This window comes from Xyrauchen texanus, chromosome 33, assembly GCF_025860055.1.
Source record: "Xyrauchen texanus isolate HMW12.3.18 chromosome 33, RBS_HiC_50CHRs, whole genome shotgun sequence".
Taxonomy (NCBI): domain Eukaryota; kingdom Metazoa; phylum Chordata; class Actinopteri; order Cypriniformes; family Catostomidae; genus Xyrauchen; species Xyrauchen texanus.
Window position 1 is genome coordinate 23,064,880 of NC_068308.1, and position 25,714 is coordinate 23,090,593.

The 25,714-nt window shown below is 38.0% G+C and overlaps 1 protein-coding gene across 2 annotated transcripts; it reads right to left on the minus strand.

Moving 5' to 3' along the window:
• Positions 1–2,795: 2,795 nt before the first annotated feature.
• LOC127627037 (F-box only protein 11-like) lies at positions 2,796–24,458 on the minus strand. 2 transcript variants are annotated; one of them, XM_052103242.1, is made up of 23 exons: positions 24,158–24,458; positions 22,504–22,573; positions 18,662–18,789; positions 18,469–18,550; positions 18,158–18,302; positions 16,711–16,840; positions 16,307–16,390; positions 14,442–14,574; positions 14,204–14,310; positions 13,885–13,996; positions 13,414–13,520; positions 10,607–10,744; positions 10,296–10,513; positions 9,908–10,088; positions 9,449–9,571; positions 9,290–9,375; positions 9,031–9,107; positions 8,655–8,798; positions 8,238–8,348; positions 7,887–7,994; positions 7,694–7,802; positions 7,507–7,605; positions 2,796–4,628 (listed from the first exon to the last, which is right to left on the minus strand). In XM_052103242.1, the coding sequence occupies exons 3-23, from the start codon at positions 18,767–18,769 to the stop codon at positions 4,499–4,501; spliced, it is 2,532 nt and encodes an 843-aa protein (XP_051959202.1). In that variant the 5' UTR covers positions 18,770–18,789; positions 22,504–22,573; positions 24,158–24,458; the 3' UTR covers positions 2,796–4,498. The 2 variants fall into 2 exon arrangements, with proteins under 2 accessions (XP_051959202.1, XP_051959200.1); XM_052103240.1 differs by lacking the exon at positions 22,504–22,573.
• Positions 24,459–25,714: the final 1,256 nt, after the last annotated feature.

Below are 25,714 nucleotides of genomic sequence, written 5' to 3' on the forward strand. Positions count from 1 at the left end.
CCCATGCATGTTTCTTCCCAATCACATGATTGATTTATGGCATTGAGGTGGGCTGGAGGTGGGATCTGTAAATGTGTTCAGCAGAGGGCAGTGAGGTCACAGCTGGGAGGAGAAATGGTATGGTTACTTCATTTGCAAGGCTCACACACATGTATTAAGGTTTATGTGATTATATTAGGTTCAAATATCTCATGTTACCATCTCACTTTGCCAAGCTCTGCTTTTCAGAGTAAAGACATTAAAGGGGTCATGACATAATCTATCTATCTATCTATCTATCTATCTATCTATCTATCTATCTATCTATCTATCTATCTTCCCTGAGGTCCACTGATAATGTAAAAGTGTATTTTTTTTTTTCACCAAACAGACATAATTTTGTAATGTATGATCCGTTTCCACCCTGTCTCTGTCCCTCTGTCTGAAATGCTCGGTTTTGGCCTAAGCGCCTCCTTTAAACATCAATGTCAATGCCCACTTTTATGATTGGCTAGCATCATGCAGACCCTCAATTACACCCAGATTTAACCTCAATAGGAAGAGAATGAACGAAGCTCCACAACATTATAAAACTAATTTTCAGGGTTTACACATAATGCACATCCAACACATCGAATCTGAATATATTAAACAGGAGCAACCTAATCTGTCAAACAATCATGACATTTGAAATATTCATGAATGAAAGTTTTTTTAATCGGGTTCAATAGTGTTTTTAACTGCCATATCCTTCAATTACAGTTCCTTTGCGAAGCTTGAATCGTACATATTATGACTGGTTCACAAACAGGTATGAGCCAAAAAAATGCACATACATAGTTCAAAGCATGACGAACTAGACACAGATACAGTATCATCCTGCACTGAGACGCACATTGCCAGATTCGAATAAAAAATGGTCAAAGACCTCCATCCAGTGTGTTTACATACACCAATAATTACAAATAGCACATAAGGGAGCAAGAATGCGCCCGGATGCGTTTTTGCTCAAAACAGCAAGATGCACAACAGCTGATGAAACACAATGGTGTTTTCTTTTCAGAGTTGTAACTTGAAACCGCTTCTTTTAAAAAGGTCAAAGACAGTTGTCTAGTGCCTGTTTATATACAAAAAAAATATTCCAAATAGTCCAGATGGGTCCTCCTTGGTGTTCAGGAATAGTAAGTGGGACACACAAGGCCTACAGTATCTGTCCTGCTCTCTCTCTGTTAGCAAACTGAGTGCCAGTGGGAAGGGCCAAGGGTGCAATGATTTAAATTAGGCATTGATGTTGTTGCTATATAGTCATCAATTAAAGGGCCCCCTAGTGACGTAGGAAAGTCACGGAAATAGAGAATGATGCTTTTTGTAGCTTAGTTTCGAAATTTACAGTATATATTATAGTTGAATGACCTTTTCTATGTCAAAATATCAAGGAAAGTTTGATTCCTTATGAGATGACCCCTTTAAAGAGTGCCTATGAGCTGTAATGTGTACTACACCTATGTATGTTCTATCTTTTTACCACAGGGTTAATAGCAGATTGTTAAAAAAACTGGTCATCCACAAAGAAAATTATTTATATCTGATTTATCTGAAATACTATTTAAGCTGGTTAACATTGACACTTTTGATCTTCTTTTAGGCATTTCTGCACACATACTATGGATAAATGGTAAGCAGAGTGCATAAAAATATACATCTGATTTGCTCATAGTTGAATGTCCAATCCAGTCTAATTCTGCTAATTTAAACAGTTTAAGACCACGGGTATGTGCAAACTTCCATTTATCTGGCCTCAAAAGTCCAAACTGCCTACCAACCATACAGCCAAAATCTTTTAGTCATGCTATATCTAGTGTAACCCAATACAGGGTTTTAGGTGTATTTGATAGTATTAGATGGAAAAGCTGCCAATTTGTGAGTGACCAAATCCTCAGTTGTATGCTACTAACCGAATTAATTTCTCTCTCAAAAATTATATTCCCACCATCCCATCTAATTAACCTTTTTAAGAATAGAAACAAAAGAGGGTTTGTTTCTTTGAATCTTATAATCTACATACAAGTCTTAACTGTTTAATAGATTTAGGCCACAGAGCCATGACAACTTTAGAACATAGATTGTTGTCCTTGTTAGAAGTTACTGTCGTGGCAAGCTTACATTTCAAAACATGCATACTTTGAATACAATACATTATCTTGTATGCTTGAGAAACCAAAACTGGCAATATCAAAAAACAAGTACTTGAACAGTGTCAGCATGCCACAAAAAATCAAGGTAATGCAGTTTAGGAGGTTTCTGCCCATTCACACTAGCTCTGATAGACTCTTATTGAGGTAGATTGTCCATAGGTGGCCCATATTTACCCAGGAACTGATAAAAGCCAAGGTTTTATGATTTCAGTCACTAATGACCTAATCTTATCAAACTAGATAAACACACTGCTGACAAAGTCTCCTACAGCACAAGCCGCTGCTTTGAGAACAATGCTTTTGATATTTGCACATGTTATGTGGAGTACTTGGTGCTTTAGATTATTACAGGAAGGCAACACCTGCAATCAGGGTGGGTTTTGTCTTATAATAACTGTAATCAAGTCATGTTGAACAAGCTCTTGAAGGTAGTATACTATTTGTTGACAATATGTAAGGGGGTTTCATAGCTTTATGGACAGGAAGGCAAGCTAAATTTTTTCTTTTTTTATCAGGAATTTTAAAGCAAGCAATGCAAGTAATGATTGGGTGCATACAAAAGCAAACTTCCTCTACATGCCCAATATATTCCCAAGAATAAACAAACACAACCTGCTTTGACCTAATAAAGTTTATTTTCTTAAAAATGACCAGTTTCTGTTCTTTTCTAGGAAATTAAACCCTTTTTAAATTCATACTAGCAACTACATAATGGTTATTGAAGACTTCACAATATATTAAGTCTAGATGTTATGGTACACATGCATAAAATTCAGGCTGCATGAGAAGCCACAGTCACTACATTACACATAGATGGAGTTTGAGGGGCAAAAAGACAATGAGGTGTAGATACTTTTCTCAGCTTTAAAGAGGCCAGAGGCCTCCAATATAACCAACTCCAGCGAGGCTTTTAAAAAATCTATATGTTACAGGCACAAGTAAGGCCATGGGCCCAAACGAAAGCTGTTTAACTTAAAAAGTGATGTTCATATTTTACTACAATGTGGACACTTAGATGAAAAGTCTCTAGGACTGTTTATTATATATATATAAAAAAAAAAAATCAATCATCTGGCTCAAGATTAATGGTCAAACATGTTTCACAATTTTTTGGGCCCTTGGTTAACACTTCCAACTGTTTGGAGATTATAGCTCCAAATATTTAGAAAGGGAATTATGAGAGATAAATACAACAGGGAAAAATAACCCTTTTTCTAATAACTGACGCAACAAAGGTGACGCAAACCCTCATGAACATGCACAACTGCAAGTTGAACAAGTTCCACACATCAATCAGTCAATTAAAAGTTAAGAGTTCACCTCATTTGGACAAAATAAAAAATGCTGGAGAAAAATGTAGTGTTATTTTTCTGATCGTTTCTTTGTTATTCCTCTTTCACAGAAAGAATTTATATGCTGAGACACAAGTATGATTACAGTGAGCCTAATGTGTGCTAACAAAAATATTAATAACAATAATAATAATATATAATAAAATAAGACATTCAAATACAGTAAGATTTTTTTGTTTTTGTTTTTTTGCCTGAAAATACAAAACTACATGAGAAAGCATTAAAATCATATTTGTAGACCAGGATAACATATTAACATATTTTAAAAAAAGCAAGTGCTAATCACATTGTTGTTTTTTTTTTTTGGTTAATTTTTTTGTATCATACATATTTCAGCAAATCTGCTGTCAAAAAACAGTCATGGAGGAAAGCCATAATAGTATGACTATGCCTCTAATCTGAGAAACCGCCATCTATAGCTCCTAGTGGCCCTGGTCGTGGTCATGTCTGTACGTAAACTGCAGCAGAACTCTTCTTGAATATCCATCTAGCACTGAAGTAGCACATGGCAGGCTCACAGCATAGGGCTATGAGGTTGGAAGGACCAAAGGAAGTTTACTCTCCTCCCAATCTCAATACCACTGTGGCGCCAACCTCCATAATCTTCAGAATCCTGAGTCAACATATTGCTTCGCAATATTTTACTCTTCCAAACATTCCATTGTTCTCCCAACCATCATTACTTTGTACGTTTAAAGTGAAGAGCATAGAACTCCTTGCATCCATTTGCATTCAGTTAGCAATATACAGGAGTCTGCATCCAGTACTGAGGGAGCTTTACACAGTTACAGAGTTTTGCATTTTATCTTTCCAAAGATAGTTTCTCTTAAAATGATTAATTCCATGTCTGACATTTTAGTTATCCACATACACTTTGCACACATGGTCTCTCTGGCCCAGAAATGGCAGGCGCTGTGGATTTGTAGGCAGGTAAGAAAGACCAGGGTGCTGTGATGGAGGACAAGTTCAATCTCAGTTGTGCTGTAACGTGTTTGATTCTATGGGAGGTGCGGAGTCATACAGAGTGTCCGTGTCATGGGTCGGCTCTCCAGCCAATGTGCAAGGATTGGACAATGTACCCGCGCCACAGTCACAAAAAAACCTAGACAGGGCAGATTATAAAAAGGATAAAATCAGATTAATCTATCATGTCCACAATTTTACAGCATTTGTAATTCAACTGCATCTAAGGCTAGACTCATAGTTTTATTATAATAAAAGATGAGGATAAAAAAAGACCTCATAATATGTTTATATGTGACTTTGAGAGGGGAAAAATAACTTGACCACAACATTGCCTTAAAGGATTAGTTCACCCAAAAATGAAAATTCACACTTTATTGATTCACCTTTCCCAGATATGCATGTCTTTCCTTCAGCAGAACCGAAATTAAGATTTTTATAAGCACATTTCAGCTGTTTGTCCATACAATGAAAGTGAATTAGTGACGCTGTTGGCTGTTTGATGGTCCAAAAGGCATATTTAGGCAGTATAAAAGTAACCCACATGACTCCAGTCGATCAATGAATGTCTTCTGAAGCCAATAGATAGGTTTGTGTAAAAAACAAAATAGATAATTAAAACTTACAAAAAACCGCTTCCTGGTACCAGTCGACCCAACACTGAGCTGTTGAGTGATCCAAGCACAATGGCACTTTGACACGAGAAGTCAGAAGCGTGCGCTTTGTAAACAACACAGGCCCTGTCCCAAATGGCACACTCCGGACTTGTGGACTTCCTCAGAGTCCACACTTCGGTGACGTCATGTAGTGCAGACTTATAGGGCCCCTCGCGCAAGTCCACAAGGGCGCATTGAGAAGTATTTTTGGGACAGACTCGATCGTGAAGCGTGGTTATTGTTGGACAGGAGCTGCAGGTTCGGTTCGGGGAAATATGCTGCCTATTGCTGTTGTTTTTACTATTGTGTTTGCGAGATGGCTTGCCATGCAGAGAAATCACATTTATACGCTCCGACGTCGTAGAAGACAAGATTATTTTTCATGCATACAAATGCTGATGTTATGCACGGAGGAAAGGGTAAGCAAGTAAATGTTATTGACTTTGTAGATAAACATATAACTTGTCAAAACTCGTTAATGCATTAAGTCATTATTATTTGATTTACTGTTTAATTTTCTTTTTTCTTTATATACATATATATATGTATTTTATATTTTTTATGTGTACCTTGTTTTTTTTATGTCGTTTTTAATTTACAGGTTTAAATATCCATACTTCACTTATCCCTGCCATTCGGTTCTATATAATGAATCGTTATGCGATCAGCCTATTATTCAGCGTGCTATTACTATGTTTGAGACATCAACCACTGGTCGATGACCATAATGTTTGTATAAACTGTAGGTAACAACTGGTAAAATGTACACAGTCATAAAAACCATAATGATACTTACACTTAAATATTTTCTTCTCAGCCATGTTATCAATTGTCTGTGTCCGTGAGCGAAAGCGCTCTTCACACCAGTTGTCTGATTGGCCTTTCGCAAGGACTCCTGGGTACTTGAAGTGCGTGAAGCCTGGATCTATGCGGGCTTCGCGGAAGACCGCTTCAAGGGTACAAAGGGGGCGCTGCTGAGCACACTTCAGAGCGTTAAAATGCTAAATGGGACGGCCTACGGACTCGTAGACTCAGCGAGCACGCGCAATTTAGGTCCACGAGACCGAAAGTCCGCATGAAGTGCGCCATTTGGGACAGGGCAAGAGAAACGAACGTCACATTAGAGTTAGGTAAAAACGGTTAGAGGGTTAGGTAAAAACGTTTTAATTATCAATTTGTTTGTTGCACAAACCCATCGATTTACTTTAGAAGACACTCATTGATCGACTGGAGTCATGTGGATTACTTTTATGCTGGCTAAATATGCCTTCTGGACCGTCAAAAAGCCAGCAGCCTCACGTCACCCATTCACTTTCATTGTATGGACAACCAGGGCTGAAATCTGCTTATAAAATTCTTAATTTCAGTTCTGCTGAAGGAGGAAACTGGCAGGTAAATGTTTACATCTGAGATGGCTTTAAGGTGAGTAAATCATGAGAATTATAATTTCTGGGTGAACAGTCCTTTAAACAACTTTGAACCACGGTTAGTAGCTCTGGGGATTGTAATTTTGGATTCTATTTCACAACCTTTTTATTCATATTTGTTATGTCCCTATTGCTTACATAAAGAAATTCTCCCCATTAATGCCAATATAATGCTGTTAATTATACAGGGGACCTTCGAACTAGATACATTATGAAAATATTAATTTGACTAATTATGTTTTTTTTGTTTTTCATTATGTCACATTTTGGCTTTTAAAAATCTATGTTTTCAATTAATAAAATAAGAATATATTACATATATAATTTTTTGTTACATGTTTATTGTTTAATTGCATAATTTGTACTATTTACACTGATTTGTTCAACAATAGCTAAAAGAGGTACTGTCTCTTAAGCAAGGCCAACATTTCTTTAAAGAGCTTCTATAAATGAACGCATGTAAACGAGAGTGACTTGATTGGCTTTCACTCATTTGTACCATGAATGATTAGATGTTTATTTTTGTTGTTTTTGATCAACAACTGACTGTATAGAACATTAAGGGTATTAAACGAGACATTATTCAATGACAAATTGGTCGTCTGGATCTAGTATTTGGACACATTATATGGACCAACCTTTACTCTCAACACACAGTGAAAGGATCTCACTGCTGAATACTCCACCACTACACAACACAATTACTGGTGAGTGAAATGTAAACAATTACCAGCCAGTTGCCAAATATATACATTATAATCGCAATGCAAAATTAGGTTGCAAATGCAAGTGATTTCCTATCATTGTAGAATCAATCTTGGGACGATATTGAGATAGTTCAAAATGCAGATTGGATGCATCAGGAAATCAATATTTTTACCCACCCCTAGTGGTTAGATGCAAAGAGATCAGCATGAAGCTAATGCACACTGACCTATCATGCCGTATAAACTCCACATCGTGCCCTTGGTGGCACTTCTTAATACAATTCACACAAATTGCATTTCGGTCTGTTGTGTTACAGGTGTGACACCTAAGACAAGAGAATGGAATAGTGTGAAATACTGCAATTTCTATTGGTTTTTAAAGCAGATTATATTCAGTTGCCTGCCTTCGATTACCTGTAGAAATCGTGCATGGGGTAGCTGGTGTAACTGGAAATCTTGTACAGACACTGACCTCTGCTTACAGCTTTTTCTATGGCATCTTGATTGTTCATGATTTTATTATCTAGAGAGATTTGAAACATTTATATTAAAGGGGTATGTTATAAAAAGTAAGAAATTTAGTCAGCTGTGTGTCAGTGATGTTGACCTTTCATTGTAACGTTGACACCAGAGGCTAGAAATAAGCCTCCAAATCTATTGTTGAATATTTGATTGCCTTCCAAAGTTGCTGTGGCATGGTTTGTGATTTCAATGCCTACGGGGGAGAAAGAGAGATTGCTTGGATGAATAGATCATGGAACAAACTACACAAATCCAATTTCTTAATAGATACCAAAACTCCACAATCAGTTTATTTTATAAATAGTCAATAAAGAGATCATTATTACTGCACAATTTAACATTAAGGGAGACATTAGAGAAGTACTTAATCACAGTGCATTGAAGACCACCGCTGCGGCAGCACTTACGCACCTCAGACGTAAAACTTCTTACTGACCTGCAGCAAAACCGTCAAATATCCGGTTCTTCCGCAGCACGGGGTGGCTGTTTGTGCTAATTAGAACACCAGCCTGTGCATTCCTGAAGATGTCATTTTCTTCCAACAATCCTGAACATGAATATGAACACTGCTATTAAGATTCATTAGAAACACTGTGATAATGAATAAACATTCACATGAAATAGGTACATGCAATAGGTGGATGCATCCATTATATTAAAGGGGTGGCTTCTTTGACAAAGACTAAACCTTGTTAATTAGTTCAAGACTATCCTTGATCAGTGTCTAGGAATCTGCTCTGATTTTAATTCTACTTTATATCAGCCTCAACAAGTGTAGAATTTCCTGTACTTTACAAAAACAAGAGGTCTTCCTCTCCACAAAAACAAAAGAGGTCTTCCTCTCCATTCTTACCCCTCCCACCATTGAATATGCAAATGCCCCCATCTCGACCATCGTGGATCTTATTCCTGCGGAGCGTGGGATTGCTGTCTGTCTTAATCCACACCCCCGCCATGGCGTTATCAAAGATCTCATTGTCCTCGATGAAGCCCAGCCCTGATAACAGACCATCCCATTAAATATAAACAACAATAAGCAGATACCCTTGCCTCTCTCATAACTGGGTAGCACAATGCAAGAAAAATAGAAATCATTTGAAAGTATTTATAATTGCTTTTACATTTAAATGCATAATGGCAATAATATTGGAAAAGAGAAGGATTATTCAGATACAAGATTCATGAGAAGTGAAAGACAAATGAAGAGAGGATGCAGATACAGAAATTACCTGAGTTGTAAACAAGGATGCCTCCATTTTGCCCACCCCAAATTTTGTTTCTTCTGATTTTTGGATTGCTTCCAGTTCTTTGTTTAATATAAAAAAAAAAAAAGAGGAGGAAAACAAAATAACAATAATGTACAATGCATTCCAAAAAAATTACCCAATATAAAAACACATTACAATTTTTACCTTCAAAGGTCTTGAAAAACTATTTGTTCCCCCGATACTCCTTGAAGGAGCAGAAATTCAATTACTTCCTTCCTACCTGATCTGGACTCCAGAGTACATGTGATTGTAGATATCATTATCTTCCAGTACTCCGTGCCCATTGTCATAGAAATACACCCCAACCTTTTAAGAGAGATAACAATATTAACTTTAGGACAGGGAAGAATGAAGCCAAGATTAGATCAAAGTCTCAAACCTGTTTGCCGCTGTGTATCCTGTTCCTCCGGAGCACTGGCGTGCTTCCTGTAGTCACCCACACGCCTGCCAGTGTGTTGCTGTACACCTCATTCTCCTCTATTACACCCTGGCCCTTTTCATGCTATAGACATCCACAGAGAATCGAAAGAACAGACATAATTAGGCTGTGACCAGACTAGGGATGTAGATGTTTAACAGATCAAACAACATTAACAATTTGTGTGACTAATAATATTGGTTAAAAGGTTATTGTTGTACAATGAACAACAAATGTGACCTCAATTGAAGTTAGGCTTATTGGTTAACCAAATAATAATAAAAATGTTCTGAGATCATACTTTGCCAAAATGTGCATGTGTATGCAACGTACATTGTGTGCAATTTATTTTTCCATCCACGATCCTTGCTGTATTATGATTGGTGCTGAACAAGTCAAAAAATTAGGCTATATGCTTACCACATAGATTCCTCCATGCTGCCCGTCATGGATCTTGTTGTGTCTTACTATAGGACAGCTGTTTGTTCTGATCTGAATGCCAGCCAGGGCATTTCCATAAATATCATTTCCCTCAATAAGGCCCCTCCCATCACCAAATATGTAAACGCCTCCTTGGTTGCCATTGAAGATGGCATTTCCCCTAGTATAAGAGCAGACAGCTCATTTTAAAGGTAATCAACAGACAGCATTATATCAACAATTTACAGTGTGCAGAGTTCTTAATTTATATAATATCTGAAGCATGAAAAATAAATTATTTGCATGTTTAAAAACACCATTTTTGATTTAAAACAATATGGTATGAAACTGAATTTCAATAATGTCAGTGGGGGCAAGGAAGACTGACCTTATTGTTGGGTCACTATTGGATGTGATCCACACTCCTGCAAAGTTATTGGCATAGATTTTATTTTCTATAAACTGGCCACGGCCCTTCTCATGTACGTAGATGCCGCCCGTTTGGCCGTGGTGGATCTCACATCGTACCACTGTTGGGTTAGCGTATGCTTTCACCTCAAACCCTGCAATCCTGTTCCTATGGATATTACAGCTCTCAAAGTAGCCCTGCAGATGGAGGCAGAGAGACAGAAATCAGCTTAGGAAGTACTGGCCAGAATAAATGGTCTCAGTGCGTGAACAGATGTTTGATGTAATTACCATGCCATGGTCAAAGGTAAACACTCCTACATCTCTGCCATGGTGAATATGATTACGTCTGATGATTGGATTACCATGGTTTTTTACCCAGATGCCCGCAAGCGCATTGTTTGAGATTTCATTATCTTCATAAATACCCTGTAACACGAAAGCACACAGTTAAAAATTTTAGAAGAATTTTTTTAATTACAAAAAACAATATAGAGCATATGCAGGTTGTAGAACACGTATATAGTGATTAATAATAAATCCAGCTGTCAGTAGTTCATGTAATAGTACGAGACCTGTTAACACCTGGTCAAGATATATGAATCAAGATATAGTTCACCTAAACATAGTCTCATTCACTCACCACAATGCCATCCCAGATCTGTATAACTTTCTTCTGCAGAATACAGACGAAGATGTTTCGAAGGATATTTCAGTGCTGTAGACCCTCAAAATGCAAGCGAATGGGCAATAAAATTTGAAGCTCCAAAATGCACATAAACATGCATAAAAACAAGTAATCGATATGACTCCAAGTGGTTAAACCTGATGTGTGGGGGTGAGAAACGGATCAATATTTAAGTCAGTTTTTATTATATTCTCCTCCCTGCCCAGTAGGTGGCAATATGCACAAAGAATGCAAATCACCAAAAACAAAAGAATGTGAAAATGGAGATTGATTGGGGAAAAAAGGACTTGAATATTGATCTGTTTCTCACCCACAGATATCACATCGCTTCAGAAGACATGGATTTAACAACTGGAGTCTTTTATGCTGCCTTTATGTCCTTTTTGAGCTTCAAATTTTGGTCAACATTCACTTGCATTGTATGGATCTGAAATATTCTTCTAAAAATCTGTTTTGCAGAAGCAAGTCATACACAGCTGGGTTGGCATGAGTAAATAAAGGAATAGTTCATACAAAATGAAAATTCTCTTAAGAGGTGTTTTGGGTGATCAAATCACAAGGTGTTTGAGAAATACAGGTGTAAAAGGGGTCAAAATTTTGTGATCGGATCACAAAAAGCACATGTGGAGGTAGTCAAAAACGCATGTGACCATATCACATGAGGTATAAATGCTAAAACGTCCTGATTTTGCAGGTCACATGCAGCTTTAAAAGGAAATAACTGTTCGATTGAAAAATTTGAATAAGCGAATAAATATAAAAGCCTGAGAACTTCATGGATCTTCTTCAGTGTCTAATATCAACATGCAGTAACACAGATTACCACACACACAGTGCATCCGGAAAGTATTCACAGCGCTTCACTTTTTCCACATTTTGTTATGTTACAGCCTTATTCCAAAATGGATTAAATTCATTATTTTCCTCAAAATTCTACAAACAATACCCCATAATGACAACATGAAAGAAGTTTGTTTGAAATCTTTGCAAATTTTTTTACAAAAAAAAAAAGAGCCTTGAGCCTTTGCTCAATAATTTGTTGAAGCACCTTTGGCACCAATTACAGCCTTAAGTCTTTTTGTATGATGCAACAAACTTGGCACACCTATTTTTGGGCAGTTTCTCCCATTCTTCTTTGCAGGACCCCTCAAGCTCCATCAGGTTAGATGGGGAGCGTCGGTGCACAGCCATTTTCAGTGAGATGTTCAATCAGGTTCAAGTCTGGGCTCTGGCTTTTGGTTTTTTAATTGTTAATAAATTTGCAAAGATTTCAAACAAACTTCTTTCACGTTGTCATTATGGAGTATTGTTTAAAGAATTTTGAAGAAAATAATGAATTTAATAAATTTTGGAATAAGGTTGTAACAACAAAATGTGGAAAAAGTGAAGCGCTGTGAATACTTTCCGGATGCACTGTATCTGAAACTCATCTAACAAAGGTACTCCATTAAACAGCAGTAAATTGGGGCCTGGGTAGCTCAGTGAGTAAAGACGCTGACTACCAACCCTGGAGTCGCGAATTCGAAACCAGGGCGTGCTGAGTGACTGCAGCCAGGTCTCCTAAGCAACCAAATTGGCCCGGTTGCTAGAGAGGGTAGTCACATGGGGTAACCTCCTCGTTGTCGCAATAATGGTTTGCTCTCGGTGGAAAACGTGGCAAGTTGTGCGTGGATGCCGGGGAGAATAGCGTGAAGCATCCATAGCGCTGTCCCCGCTGTGAGGTGCCCAACAAGCCACCTGATAAGATGAGCGGATTGACGGTCTCAGAACGCGGAGAAAACCTCTGCCATCTGAATTGAAGCAAGTCGCAACATCAACACAAGGACTTCGAGCGCATTGGGAATAGGGCATTCCAAATTAGGGATAAAGAGGTGAGGGGAAAAAAATAAAAAAATAAAAAAAAACAACAGCGGATAATTCTTTAAATGGTTGCGTTTGTGCTAGGGATTACATTTCAACAGCATCTGGGAGAAACAGCATGCTGGTGCACTTTTTTGTCTTTTCTGACTTTGTTGTGCTTAAATATCATGCAGTAACATACTAACATAGCGATTGATGCATGTCATCATGAAATCAAAGACCCTCCCCTCAAAATCCGAACACAAGTGGTCACAGATGCATTTAAATGACCAGGTGTAAACAGCGACAAGTCTTGCTCAACTACATGATCATGCAAAAAATGCATCTTAAATCCAAGTTTTACAATGTTTCTGAACTGATTCCAATTATGTACTTATAAATGGAATTAGTTACCTGAACTATACTAGACGTTCAATATATGCAGTATTCACAATAGATAATTTCACCAAACATGCCCTCAAAATAAATTATTTCTTTAGTTCTTTAATTACACATAGCTTTGTCATTTAACCCCTATGTAATACAAATGAATGAGACTGAATGTTCATACTTGGGCATGATCAGTGATGTACAGCCCAACGTTTTCACAATCGCTGATGTTGCAGTGTTTGATGGTAGGACCGGCACCTTGACCACTTACACACACAGCTGATCCCACTGTGTGGACAGACAGAGAGAGACTTAGAAAAAAAAAAACGTATTCAAAAATCACCCCATTAACAATTCCAGTCCTTCAACTGGTAGGGTGCTCCCACTTTCCCATATTCTGTATCATAATATATCCTGACATCACACTAATCTAGGTAGCTAGGCATCAGGGACAAATATTTCCTAAATGCTTTATGTCATGATATTCACGCCACAAAGTGGACAAAGTTGATTGTCAAGTCATTTGTTTATAAATCACTTTTCACAACAAACATAGTTTCAAAGCAGCTTCACAATTAATATCTGTAATGTCCAAGTCAATATTGTGCGGTTTGATAAAAACGTGATTGCAGATAGTCTAAATGGAATGTACCTGTGCAGGTGCTGCGGATGACACAGTGGTCGATGTTAGGACTGCAGTTAACCGTGATCTCCAAACAGTGGTGAGCATTATGGTGCTGGGCTGATTTATCATCAGGGTTGAACTGAGGGTAAAATAATACAAAGGCTCAAGAAATATTTTTGCTGAAATCTATTATACAAAGCATCATGGTTTTAAGTGAATTAGAAAAGAGCCAGCAGCATTGTCAAATAGATGCCATACATTGATTTACAAATGCAATCACTAGAGAGGACGAAACAGAGAAGATAACGTGCTATGAGAAATAATCGAAATAACAAAATCAACTTACCCTGATAGTCATGTAGCCCACATATGCATCTTCAGATCCCTCCATAAACACAAACGTTGAATCTCTAGTGTTTTCAATGACAACCTTGTCAGCTACCTTCCCTGAGGCTGAAATGGATGAAAACAGGGGTGTTTATGATTGTAGTACAAGGATGTAAAGCTAAAAGTGAAAGGTTGAAAAGTGAGAAAAGCATTAGGTCAACCAAAAAAAACTAAAAATACAGGGTCGTCAAGTTCACCTGCACCAATCATTATGATGGGGGACTCAATGTAGATCCATTCATCTGTGTAAATGCCAGAATGGACAAATATCAGGCCGTCAAAATGGGCCTCCTGCACCCCTCCCAGTGCATCCTCAATGGTGTCGTAATACTGCAAACCATAAGAACATTGCCATTACAGTGGAGCTGAAAACTGTTTAAAAGCATGTACTTTATTTTGTTTACAGAAATGAAACAGCTTAAGGAAATTCCTTATACAGTGAGGAAAATAAGTATTTGAACACCCTGCTATTTTGCAAGTTCTCCCACTTAGAAATCATGGAGGGGTCTGAAATTGTCATCGTAGGTGCATGTCCACTGTGAGAGACATAATCTAAAAAAAAAAAAATCCAGAAATCACAATGTATGATTTTTTAACTATTTACTTGTATGATACAGCTGCAAATAAGTATTTGAACACCTGAGAAAATCAATGTTAATATTTGGTACAGTAGCCTTTGTTTGCAATTACAGAGGTCAAACGTTTCCTGTAGTTTTTCACCAGGTTTGCACACACTGCAGGAGGGATTTTGGCCCACTCCTCCACACAGATCTTCTCTAGATCAGTCAGGTTTCTGGGCTGTCGCTGAGAAACACGGAGTTTGAGCTCCCTCCAAAGATTCTCTATTGGGTTTAGGTCTGGAGAGTGGCTAGGCCACGCCAAAACCTTGATATGCTTCTTACAGAGCCACTCCTTGGTTATCCTGGCTGTGTGCTTCGGGTCATTGTCATGTTGGAAGACTCAGCCTCGACCCATCTTCAATGCTCTAACTGAGGGAAGGAGGTTTTTCCCCAAAATCTCGCAATACATGGCCCCGGTCATCCTCTCCTTAATACAGTGCAGTCGCCCTGTCCCATGTGCAGAAAAACACCCCCAAAGCATGATGCTACCACCCCCATGCTTCACAGTAGGGATGGTGTTCTTGGGATGGTACTCATCATTCTTCTTCCTCCAAACACGGTTAGTGGAATTATGACCAAAAAGTTCTATTTTGGTCTCATCTGACCACATGACTTTCTCCCATGACTCCTCTGGATCATCCAAATGATCATTGGCAAACTTAAGACGGGCCTTGACATGTGCTGGTTTAAGCAGGGGAACCTTCCGTGCCATGCATGATTTCAAACCATGACGTCTTAGTGTATTACCAACAGTAACCTTGGAAACGGTGGTCCCAGCTCTTTTCAGGTCATTGACCAGCTCCTCCCGTGTAGTTCTGGGCTGATTTCTCACCTTTCTTAGGATCATTGAGACCCCACGAGGTGAGATCTTGCATGGAGCCCCAGTCCGAGGGAGATTGAAAGTCATGTTTAGCTTCTTCCATTTTCTAATGATTGCTCCAACAGTGGACCTTTTTTCACCAAACTGCTTGGCAATTTCCCCGTAGCCCTTTCCAGCCTTGTGGAGGTGTACAATTTTGTCTCTAGTGTCTTTGGACAGCTCTTTGGTCTTGGCCATGTTAGTAGTTGGATTCTTACTGATTGTATGGGGTGGACAGGTGTCTTTATGCAGCTAACGACCTCAAACAGGTGCATCTAATTTAGGATAATAAATGGAGTGGAGGTGGACATTTTAAAGGCAGACTAACAGGTCTTTGAGGGTCAGAATTCTAGCTGATAGACAGGTGTTCAAATACTTATTTGCAGCTGTATCATACAAATAAATAGTTAAAAAATCATATATTGTGATTTCTGGATTTTTTTTTTTAGATTATGTCTCTCACAGTGGACATGCACCTACGATGACAATTTCAGACCTCTCCATGATTTCCAAGTGGGAGAACTTGCAAAATAGCAGGGTGTTCAAATACTTATTTTCCTCACTGTATGTCAAAGGACCATACCAGCATATTCTCTCTGCCTTTATATCTGGCTGGATTACTATAAAAGTGTTCTGCAAATCCAGGCTTTACATGTGCTCCTTTATACTGTGGAAAAAATAATAAAAGCAAAGGCTTAAATTAGTCAATGAAAATTTACCACAAACTATTGACTCAAATATGATACCCCATTTACAACTGGTATTAACAAGTCTCTGGTGAGTTGAAGTGCTCACAAGTTGTCAGCTGTGATTGGATAATCCAAGACACACATTAATTGACACATTAGAGGCCTTAAAGTAAAAATGCTTCAAAATTCCATTAAATAACGGTGACAAATACAAAACAAAAGCCATCACACTGGAAAAATCCTACATACACATGGTCACCCATACACGGTTTTACAAAACACAAAAGCAAGCTCATACCAACTGCTGAAAGCTCTCCTTCCAAGGGTTAGGCTGCTCATATTCTTCTGGGTTGATTTGGTAGAACTTTCCTGGCTCTGGATGCATCATAGGTCGTGTGTATTCAAACACCTCCATGTACAGTCTCTTCCTACGAAACAAACAGACAAAACCAATGTTAACATTAAACTTCTGGGATCAGAAACATCTGAAGCTATTATAATCACCTTCCATTAACAGAACCTTTTGCTAGTGGATAACCATTCTGTGCAAGTAATTTACACTCATGTAAGCTGCAAAAAACCCCAAGGGCCAATTAATCTTAACCAACATCTTTGCTTTTGTCTGCTAGCAATATTTAGATGTTAAGCTCCTCTTCCAGTGAAATTATTGTCTTTTATTAATTTGTCCTTTTCTGCAATATTAGTGTTATCTACAAGTCAAAATCATCAAAAATCTTGGACATTGCTAAAATGTGCACATTATACCGTTTAGTAGGGCTTGCAATTAATCACAATAAACCACTGCAAGCAGCAATTTTATTTATCTTTTTATTTAAAATTCTGATGTTTATTTCACTGGTCTGATTGGTGCACATCTTTTGCTCACTGATGAAATCTTGCTAATCAGAATAAAAAAAAGGAGCAACAGCAGTGAGAACAGAACAAAAAATGGAAAGGTGAATAAATAAAAGAAAAACACAAACAAGGCATGAAGAAATAACTGACACTATCATTTGCATTAGCTGCCAATGGTTGTTTGAATCAAGTTCAAGGCATTGAAGATCACTTATAGAACATCCATTGGTTCCATTCCCCCCCCATCTACAATCACTGCTTCAAGTCTATGTGCCCTCTAGAAGCTGCCAATTTCTCTTCCTCCGTTCCTTGCTGGTGGAACGACCTTCCGAACTGCACCAGGGCAGCTGATTCTCTAACTTCTTTCAAGAAAGATCTAAAGACGCTTCTCTTTCGTGAGCACTTGACCAACTCCTACTAATGCACTAACTGTCTTCTTCCTAAAAATATATATTAATTTTCACTCCATTTTTATACCACTGTCTCTCACCTTCCTCTCTACATGTCTTTGAGCAATTTAAAACTTTATATTGCTGGACTCCATATTACTGCCTCTGTAGAATGGATCACTTTTGCTGTATTCCTCACTTGTAAGTCGCTTTGAATAAAAGTGTCTGCTAAATAAATAAATGCATCATTTATCACTTTTTCCTTCCTGAAAATTTATGAACAAGAAAAAACATCAATGTGATTTAAGAACTTTGTATTATTATTTCATGGGACAACCCTGCGGTTTAATAATATTATGGGCAAAAATCAAGCGTAACAATGCCCAGCCACTTATTTCAGCATTGTCTGTTCCTAAGTATTTCCCCATTCGTTTTTCCCTACAATTATGGGAAACAGTCAGTGCATCTGCAAACCAATCAAATGCATCACAAAATTCTCACCAGAGGATGGGGTCATTTGCAAGTTCACTGAATCGCTTGCATACGCAGGCAGCCTGGCACAGGTCCTGCTCCAGCAGGTAAGAGAAAATCTTCAAAACAACTTCATCTGGAAGCTTCTCTTGGAGATACTGCTCTGCAGGGGCGGCTGAAGTTAAGACAACAGGAGAACGCATTTGAACTACACTGCTTGCAGAGCACTCAATAATAACAACACATCAGTCTTTTGATAAGAAAAGCCAAATGTAATATTACAATGCCCATACCCGTCTGTTCGAGTCCACATATGCAAAAAACAAATTATATATTCTCACCTGGCAAGTCTTGGGATTTTCCTGATACTCTTGCACGTTTCGCTCTGTGACCAAAATTTTCTGTGGCTGAAGTGGAGGCTCCCTGCAAGCATAAATAACATCAGACACATACATTTTTAACTACACCTTTTGGGTGAAAAAGATTAAAAAAAGATCAAAGTCCAGGCTAAACATGATTAGCATGAGTCTTTACCTCCATACTGCTTTTTGTGGGGCACACTGTTCTTTTAGGCAACAGGGACTTTCTGCGTAGTTGGTATGGACTGTTTTGAGCTCCTGGACCAGATTCTTCTGCAACCATATCTGCAGGGATGTCCTCATCTACAGAAACACAACAAGGGAAAATAGCTTTATTCAGCAAGATATCTCAACATGTCCTGAAAAAGTTAAGTTCCATGTTTCACCACACACTCCTGAGTCCTGACATCCATACGTGCCTGTAGGAACAAAGGTATGAACTTTGAGAGAACCCCAAGCAGTTTACCTAAGAGCCAAGGGGAAGCCCACAAAAAAAGGTGCTAAGTGTATTTGTGGTTATAGAGTAGGGCATGTATGTAAAAAAATAGATCTACTCTCACAAGGTAAACAGCCGGCAACTAGAAACAAAATCAAGGGCCTTTTCCAATAGCATTGCAGTACAGATAACTTCCACCCATCATTTGGTGAGAACATTACACATCTGTACACAGAGGTGGGTAGAGTAGCCAAAAACTATACAATTACTGTATAGTACAAAAAGTACAATTACTTAAAAAGTAAAAGCACTAACATAAACAATTTACTTGAGTAAGAAAGTATCCAATTAAAAGAGTACTTTAGTGAGCAATTTGTTACTTTCACAAATGGCACAATGGATGTTAACGCCCCTATATTCCATAAAAAAATAAAAAATATATATATACACCGGTATATTTAACATGCGTTACAGAATTTGTATTATTATTATAAATATTAAAATGGAAATTCTGTCATAATTCACCATCATGTTGTTCCACACACATGACTTTCTTCCATGCAACATGATAAGGAGATTTTAGACTGAATTTACTTTCAGTAAATGTGTTTTTTTTTTTTCCTCCATTTTTTGAAAGTGAACGGTGACTGAGACTGTGAGTCTCTAACATTCGGTCAAACATCTTTTGGGTTCCACAGAAATAGGTCACATGAGTTTGGAACAACATGAGGGTAGGGAGATTACAGAATATTAAATTATGGCTGAGCCATCTCTTTAAGGGATAGTTCACCCAAAATTTAAATTCTCTTTGTCATGTACTCCCCCCTCATGACCGATGTGTATGACTTTCTTTCATCTGCTGAACTCAAATGAAGATTTTTAGAAGAATTCCTCAGCTCTTTTTGGTCCATACAATGCATGTGAATGAGTGACAAAATGTTGATGTTCCAAAAAGCAAATAAAGGAATCATAAAAGTAATCCATAAGACTCCAGTAGTTAAACTCACTTCTTCAGAAATGATACGATAGGTGTGGGTGAGAATGAAACAGATCAATATTTGTCAATTTTTGCTAGAAATTCTTCTCCCTGCCCAGCAGAGGCAATATGCAGAGAAGAATGTGAATCACCAAAAACACAAGAAGAATGTGAAAGTGATCAGTTCCTCATCCACACCTATAACATCGCTTCTGAAGATATTGATTTATCCACTGGAGTCTTATGGATTACTTTTATGATTCCTTTATTTGCTTTTTGGAACATCAACATTTTGTCACCCATTCACATGCATTGTATGGACCAAAAAGAGCTGATAAAATTCTTCTAAAAATCTTCATTTGAGTTCAGCAGATGAAAGAAAGTCATACACATCGGTCATGAGAGGGGAGTACATCACAAAGAGAATTTTAATTTTTGGGTGAACTATCCCTTTAAGGGCTCTTGTCAGATCTGGATAAATTTATCAATTAGAAGAGAGGTTTGGATTATTACGGTGAAAACGTGAACAATGTCCCACTGGGACATTATACAGTATAAAATGCTGAAAAATAAACCAAAGCAAGAACATGCTTTATTAAAGCCTACTTAGTCTTTCATAGCTTGTAGTTGTTAGTTCAGTGTAGTTACAGTTTTCAGTGTCAGAGAATTTAGAACATTAGTTCTGAACTGCTCCCTAAACGCAGAGTATGCAGCCTGCGTAGGACACGTGACCCCGGTCTTGCAACACTCTTCACAATATGATCTCTTCACGTCTGCAGATCTCTCATGCGCGTGACACGCAGAAATGCTGTCGGTTCGTGCTCCAGTTGTCAAATCACGTGAATGACAGGTCAAAAGGACTTTACACTTAACTTGGATGTTTACATGGATTTATACGGTTAATCAGCCCATAGTTGTCATAGTTTCCAGTACACCCACGAGGGTGTACGTTAAATGCGTAACTGCTCATGACATGCGGGACACAGAACAAAGTGCACTGATATATTGCTGCAGATTAAAAAATATACACTTAAAAACTGATGTCACAAGAGCAGAATCACAGAATTTGCAGAATCACCCTGAAAATGACCATCACCATTAGTGTTGTCACGGTACCAAAATTTCAGGAGTCTGTACCAATACCAGTGAATTCACGGTACTCAATACCATTTTCGGTACCAAAGCAAAAACAGGTTACTAAACAACACTCTTTTATTAACAAAGTCTACAAAACATTAGCAGCAGAACTAAGAACAGAAACATGCCATTGAGCAACACTTTAATTTAAATATATTATTTTTTAATTATAACAAAACTGAACAATGTACGCTTAAAGTATTTTTGAACACTTACATAAGATTTGCTTCAACTTTTGCAACTTTTAATTAAAGTTTTTACCAAGTACTAAAAAAAAAGCCTAAATAAACAAGCATACAATAGAATTAATAAAAAACTATTTACAAACTAATGTGCAAAGGGCTCTCTTATTAATAGAGCTGCATATTGCCAATTTTCTTCATGATAAGAAATGCATAGTGACATATATATATATATATATATAGAGAGAGAGAGAGAGAGAGATATTATGATTAAGTCGCGAGCAACCGCATTCTAACCTAGCTACATTTAGCGTGCGCGCGCGAGGGAGGAGCGACCGAGGAAGAGTCTCTCTCAGCCGGATACAGTTTCAATCTCTCCCCCGGAGATCGGGTCATTCGCTCAACTCATAGAAGAGCCTTTACCTGGCTTTTTCCACTTTTCATTTTGACTTGATTCAGTTGAGGCTCCGCAGCAGCTTTGCTTGTCGTCATCTTTTGCTTGTTGTGAGTGTTCGAAAGTTCCTGCCTCTGCATGGGTACCGGGTAGACCCCGTACTCGGTACCTTCAGAAATTCTGGTATCGTAAATATTTTTTTGTCTGAGTACCGACTTGGTAGCAGGGTACCGATATTTTTGACAACACTAATCACCATGACACAGAAAAGCCTACGTTATCTTTAGAGCCACGACTTACCACAGCATGCTACCTTAAGTTGGAGCAGCAACTGTAATCTTGAAATATCCGCTTGTCTTGGTGTTAATGAAGGCATTGCATGACAAACTATTCTTTTTTTAATGTGCGGAGTGAAGTGTTTCACTTAGTTAGAAGAGCATGATGCTGTAGCAGTGATGGACTCTGTTTGAGTGATAGTCTGTGACAGCGCGCGCAGCTGTGTGAACTTCCACTGTCGTAAAAGTCCCATTCAATAAAATCATAATGCTAATTATTATGCATTAATTAAAATTAAACCCAGTAATGTAACAACAGGAACGCCACCCATTGTAGCCAAGTAAAGAACATTTATTAGAAATTTACTTTGAGAGTAAAAAGTACCCACTTTAAAACCTACTCTAAAAGTATTTTTTTCCACTCCAAAAAGTTACTCAAGTAAATGTAACTGAGTAAAAGTAGCTAGGTACTACCCACCTCTGTCTGTACAAAAGGTTGAATCTTGATCCAGGTAAGGAACAACAGCTGCAATTTGTATGCTGCTCTTTCTTCAACTACCAATATCAGCAAGTGCCCTACCTGTTCATCTGTTTGTGTGTGCGAGTACCCTACCTACCTGTCAATACCTGATGTACTGATCACCTGAGAGGCTTACAGTCTGTCCTTTCCTACTGCACAATTGGTACCTGGACACAACATCCAAAAGTGAAAGATGAGACAAGTAGCTAAAGCTTGACTCTGAACGGTCACGAATTTTATGCCAACTCACAGATGACTGCCCCATTGGTAACAATCACTGTATAGATGACAAGACAGAGAGATGTCAAAAGTGCATCAGGTTAAACAAAAACATAACACTAAACTGTTTAAAGGGTGCTGTTTACATGATTCTGATATCTCTCTTCCTGTCTGCCTATATATACACACCTAATCAGCATACACGTTTAAGAAAGAGGAATGAAAAAAAATAGCAGTATGTCATGGAGAAGATACTCTTCCTCTTTGCCTGTGCAGATCTGAGAAACCGGAAAATTATGTGACATTTATTTACATCGCTAGGTGCAATCCTCCACCTTTAAGAGTAATATAATTGTAATACATACAGACATTACTTTATGCACCCTTATCAAAAAGGCCCAATTACAGGTTAAATGTGTTTGCAGAGGGTGCCTACACAAGATCTTCCCTTGTTTTGATGAATAATTAACCTCATTACATTTTAAGGCAGTGAAAATAAATGTTCTGTACACTCTCAGGTTAATGCATTGTTAAGAATGGTGTTCCCATTGATGTAAACTATGATTGTAAACATTAATTATTACATCAAATGTTTTATGTAACACACAAAATGCAATCTATTCCACTACTGGTTTTAAAACGCATAAGGCCCATAAAATGCTTGAGGAGCAGAAAACAGCTACTTATCTATGTAAACCTGATGTATTTTCACACTTTATCAATAGATTCACAAAAGAGGAGCTAAAAGCCTATCGGGGAGACAAAGGTTTCTGATTGATCACCGCAGATGCACCTCCTCTAGCACAAACCGGACCATCTAAAACCTGCAACAAAACCACCCAAGCAAACATTACCTATGTTATGACTTACAATTACACACGTATCTCGAACAAAACATTCAAGACAGCCCATTTAATCCCGTTTGCTCGCTGTGAGTCCAACTGCGCAGCTATTCAGATTAGCTAGCGTTGCTACATAGCAGTGTGTAAACACAGAGTAACTTCAAAGCTACTGCCACTACCGCATTCAAAGGTGACTAAAATCAAACCGAACGGCCTAACTTTACTCAACATTTTAATGCCGTTAAGTAACCAACTGGCGTGTTAGTATTTTGGCGTCAATGGATACACTGCTGTGTGTCAGGGACATTTTCAATGGCAGCCCACACTGGATACTAACAGCTACGCAGCGCAGATTTTCCTGTCAATATCCACTTCCCCCGTCTCTCTTTTAACTAAAAGCAAAAAGGTGAATTTCAACTGATATAAATATACTTTTACCCGGCCACTTTGTTTCTGTTCTTAACGCAAACAGTGTCAAAGTATGTAAAAGCTAACCGAATACGGTTCTGGCTCGTGAAGCCCAAACAAAGCGCGGCCTGGCCTGTGTTTATGAGCCTCGACGTTTTCCAAACAAGCTCATGTAATCGGGCCGTTAGACTCTCGACTGATAGTGTAGGGTCAGATAGAGAAAGTACCGCTCACGACACGGCACTACATTGAGCGTTGTTGGATTAAAGGCCATAATCTCACCTCTTTCTGCGTTGTTTCTTTCCGGCTGCACCGGGCGCGGCCTCGACACTCGCCTGGGTCTCCTGCTGCTCGCTCTGACGGAGTTCATTTGGCGAGATGACTTTACCCAGAAAAATACACTTCCCTCGGACCTTAGCGCGTTTTTACCATTTAAACAAATCTCTGGTCTGAAATAAGTCAAATCGTCCGTCTACGCCGAAAGGACACCAATCCGGAGCAGTTTTTCTTATTCGGGGTGTTGTTGGTGTTTTTCGGACAGCTCCCCCCTGTGCTGAGCTCCGTGTCGCTCTCTCTCTCTTTAACAGGAGGAGCCATTAACACGGAGACCGTGCACAAGGGGGCACTGCTGATATTCAGCAAGAGTAACATTTATAATTAACACTTTTAAGATTCCATTTGTAAACATTAGTTAACATGAACAATGACAATTACTTATACTGCATTTATTAATCTTGGTTAATGTTCATTTCAACATATAGTAATGCATTTTTAAAATCAAAAGTTGTATATGTTATCATTAGTTAATGCAATATGAACTAACATAAACAATTATTTTTATTATCTAACATTAACAAAGATTAATAAATGCTGAAAAAATATATTGTTCATTGTTAGTTCGTAACACCTAAAAAATTAACTAATGTTAACAAATGGAACCTTATTGTAAAGTGTTATTGTTTACGGTATAAGTATACATTGCTTTAAATTATGGAGTCTCCAATCTGGATAAAAGATAAGTTTCAACATGTAAAAAGAGATGACTGTCATTAGGCATAGTTTTGGGTGACATTTGAATGGTATCAACCATAAAGAATGCATCGAAAAGGAGTTCATTTGAAAGAGTTACACTTACAAACCTCATCACATTATAATCATTCTTCAAAATTAAGGTCTGTTTAAGCTTTTTATAAAGCTGTTTTAGTAATCAATGCAACAGGCAAATTTAGCACCCATATAAAGGCGACTATCAAATAATTTATTTGTGAAAACATCTTGCCATCCCAGATGCTTCTGAAGAGATGTATTTAACCACTAGAGTCTTTTATGTTGCCTTAATATCCTTTTGGAGCTTCAAAGTCTTGGTACCTATTCACTTGCATTGGATGGACGTACAGAGCAGAGATATTCTTTTAAAAATCTTCATGTGTGTTCAGCAGAAGGAAAAAAGTCATACACATCTGAGATGGCATGAGGGGGAGTAAATGATGAAAGAAAGTTCATTTTTGGTGAACTATCCCTTTAAGTTTCAACAGTTTCACACGTACTCCAATTCATCCATTAGATGGCGACATTATATCACCAACCAAAATCCTTGTAAATTAAAACTGAATTGTTCAAATTAATAAATGTAAATACATTTAATTTAATTTTCAAAACATTATGCCTTCTTACCTGGAACAATAAAGATTATTATAATTTTAGCCTCCGTCACCATTCACTTTCATTGCATATTTTCCATTAAATGAAAGTGAATGGTGACAGAGGCCAACATTCTGCCTAACAACTAATTTTGTTATACTGGTTTGAAACAAAATGGGGGTGAGTAAATGAAGACAA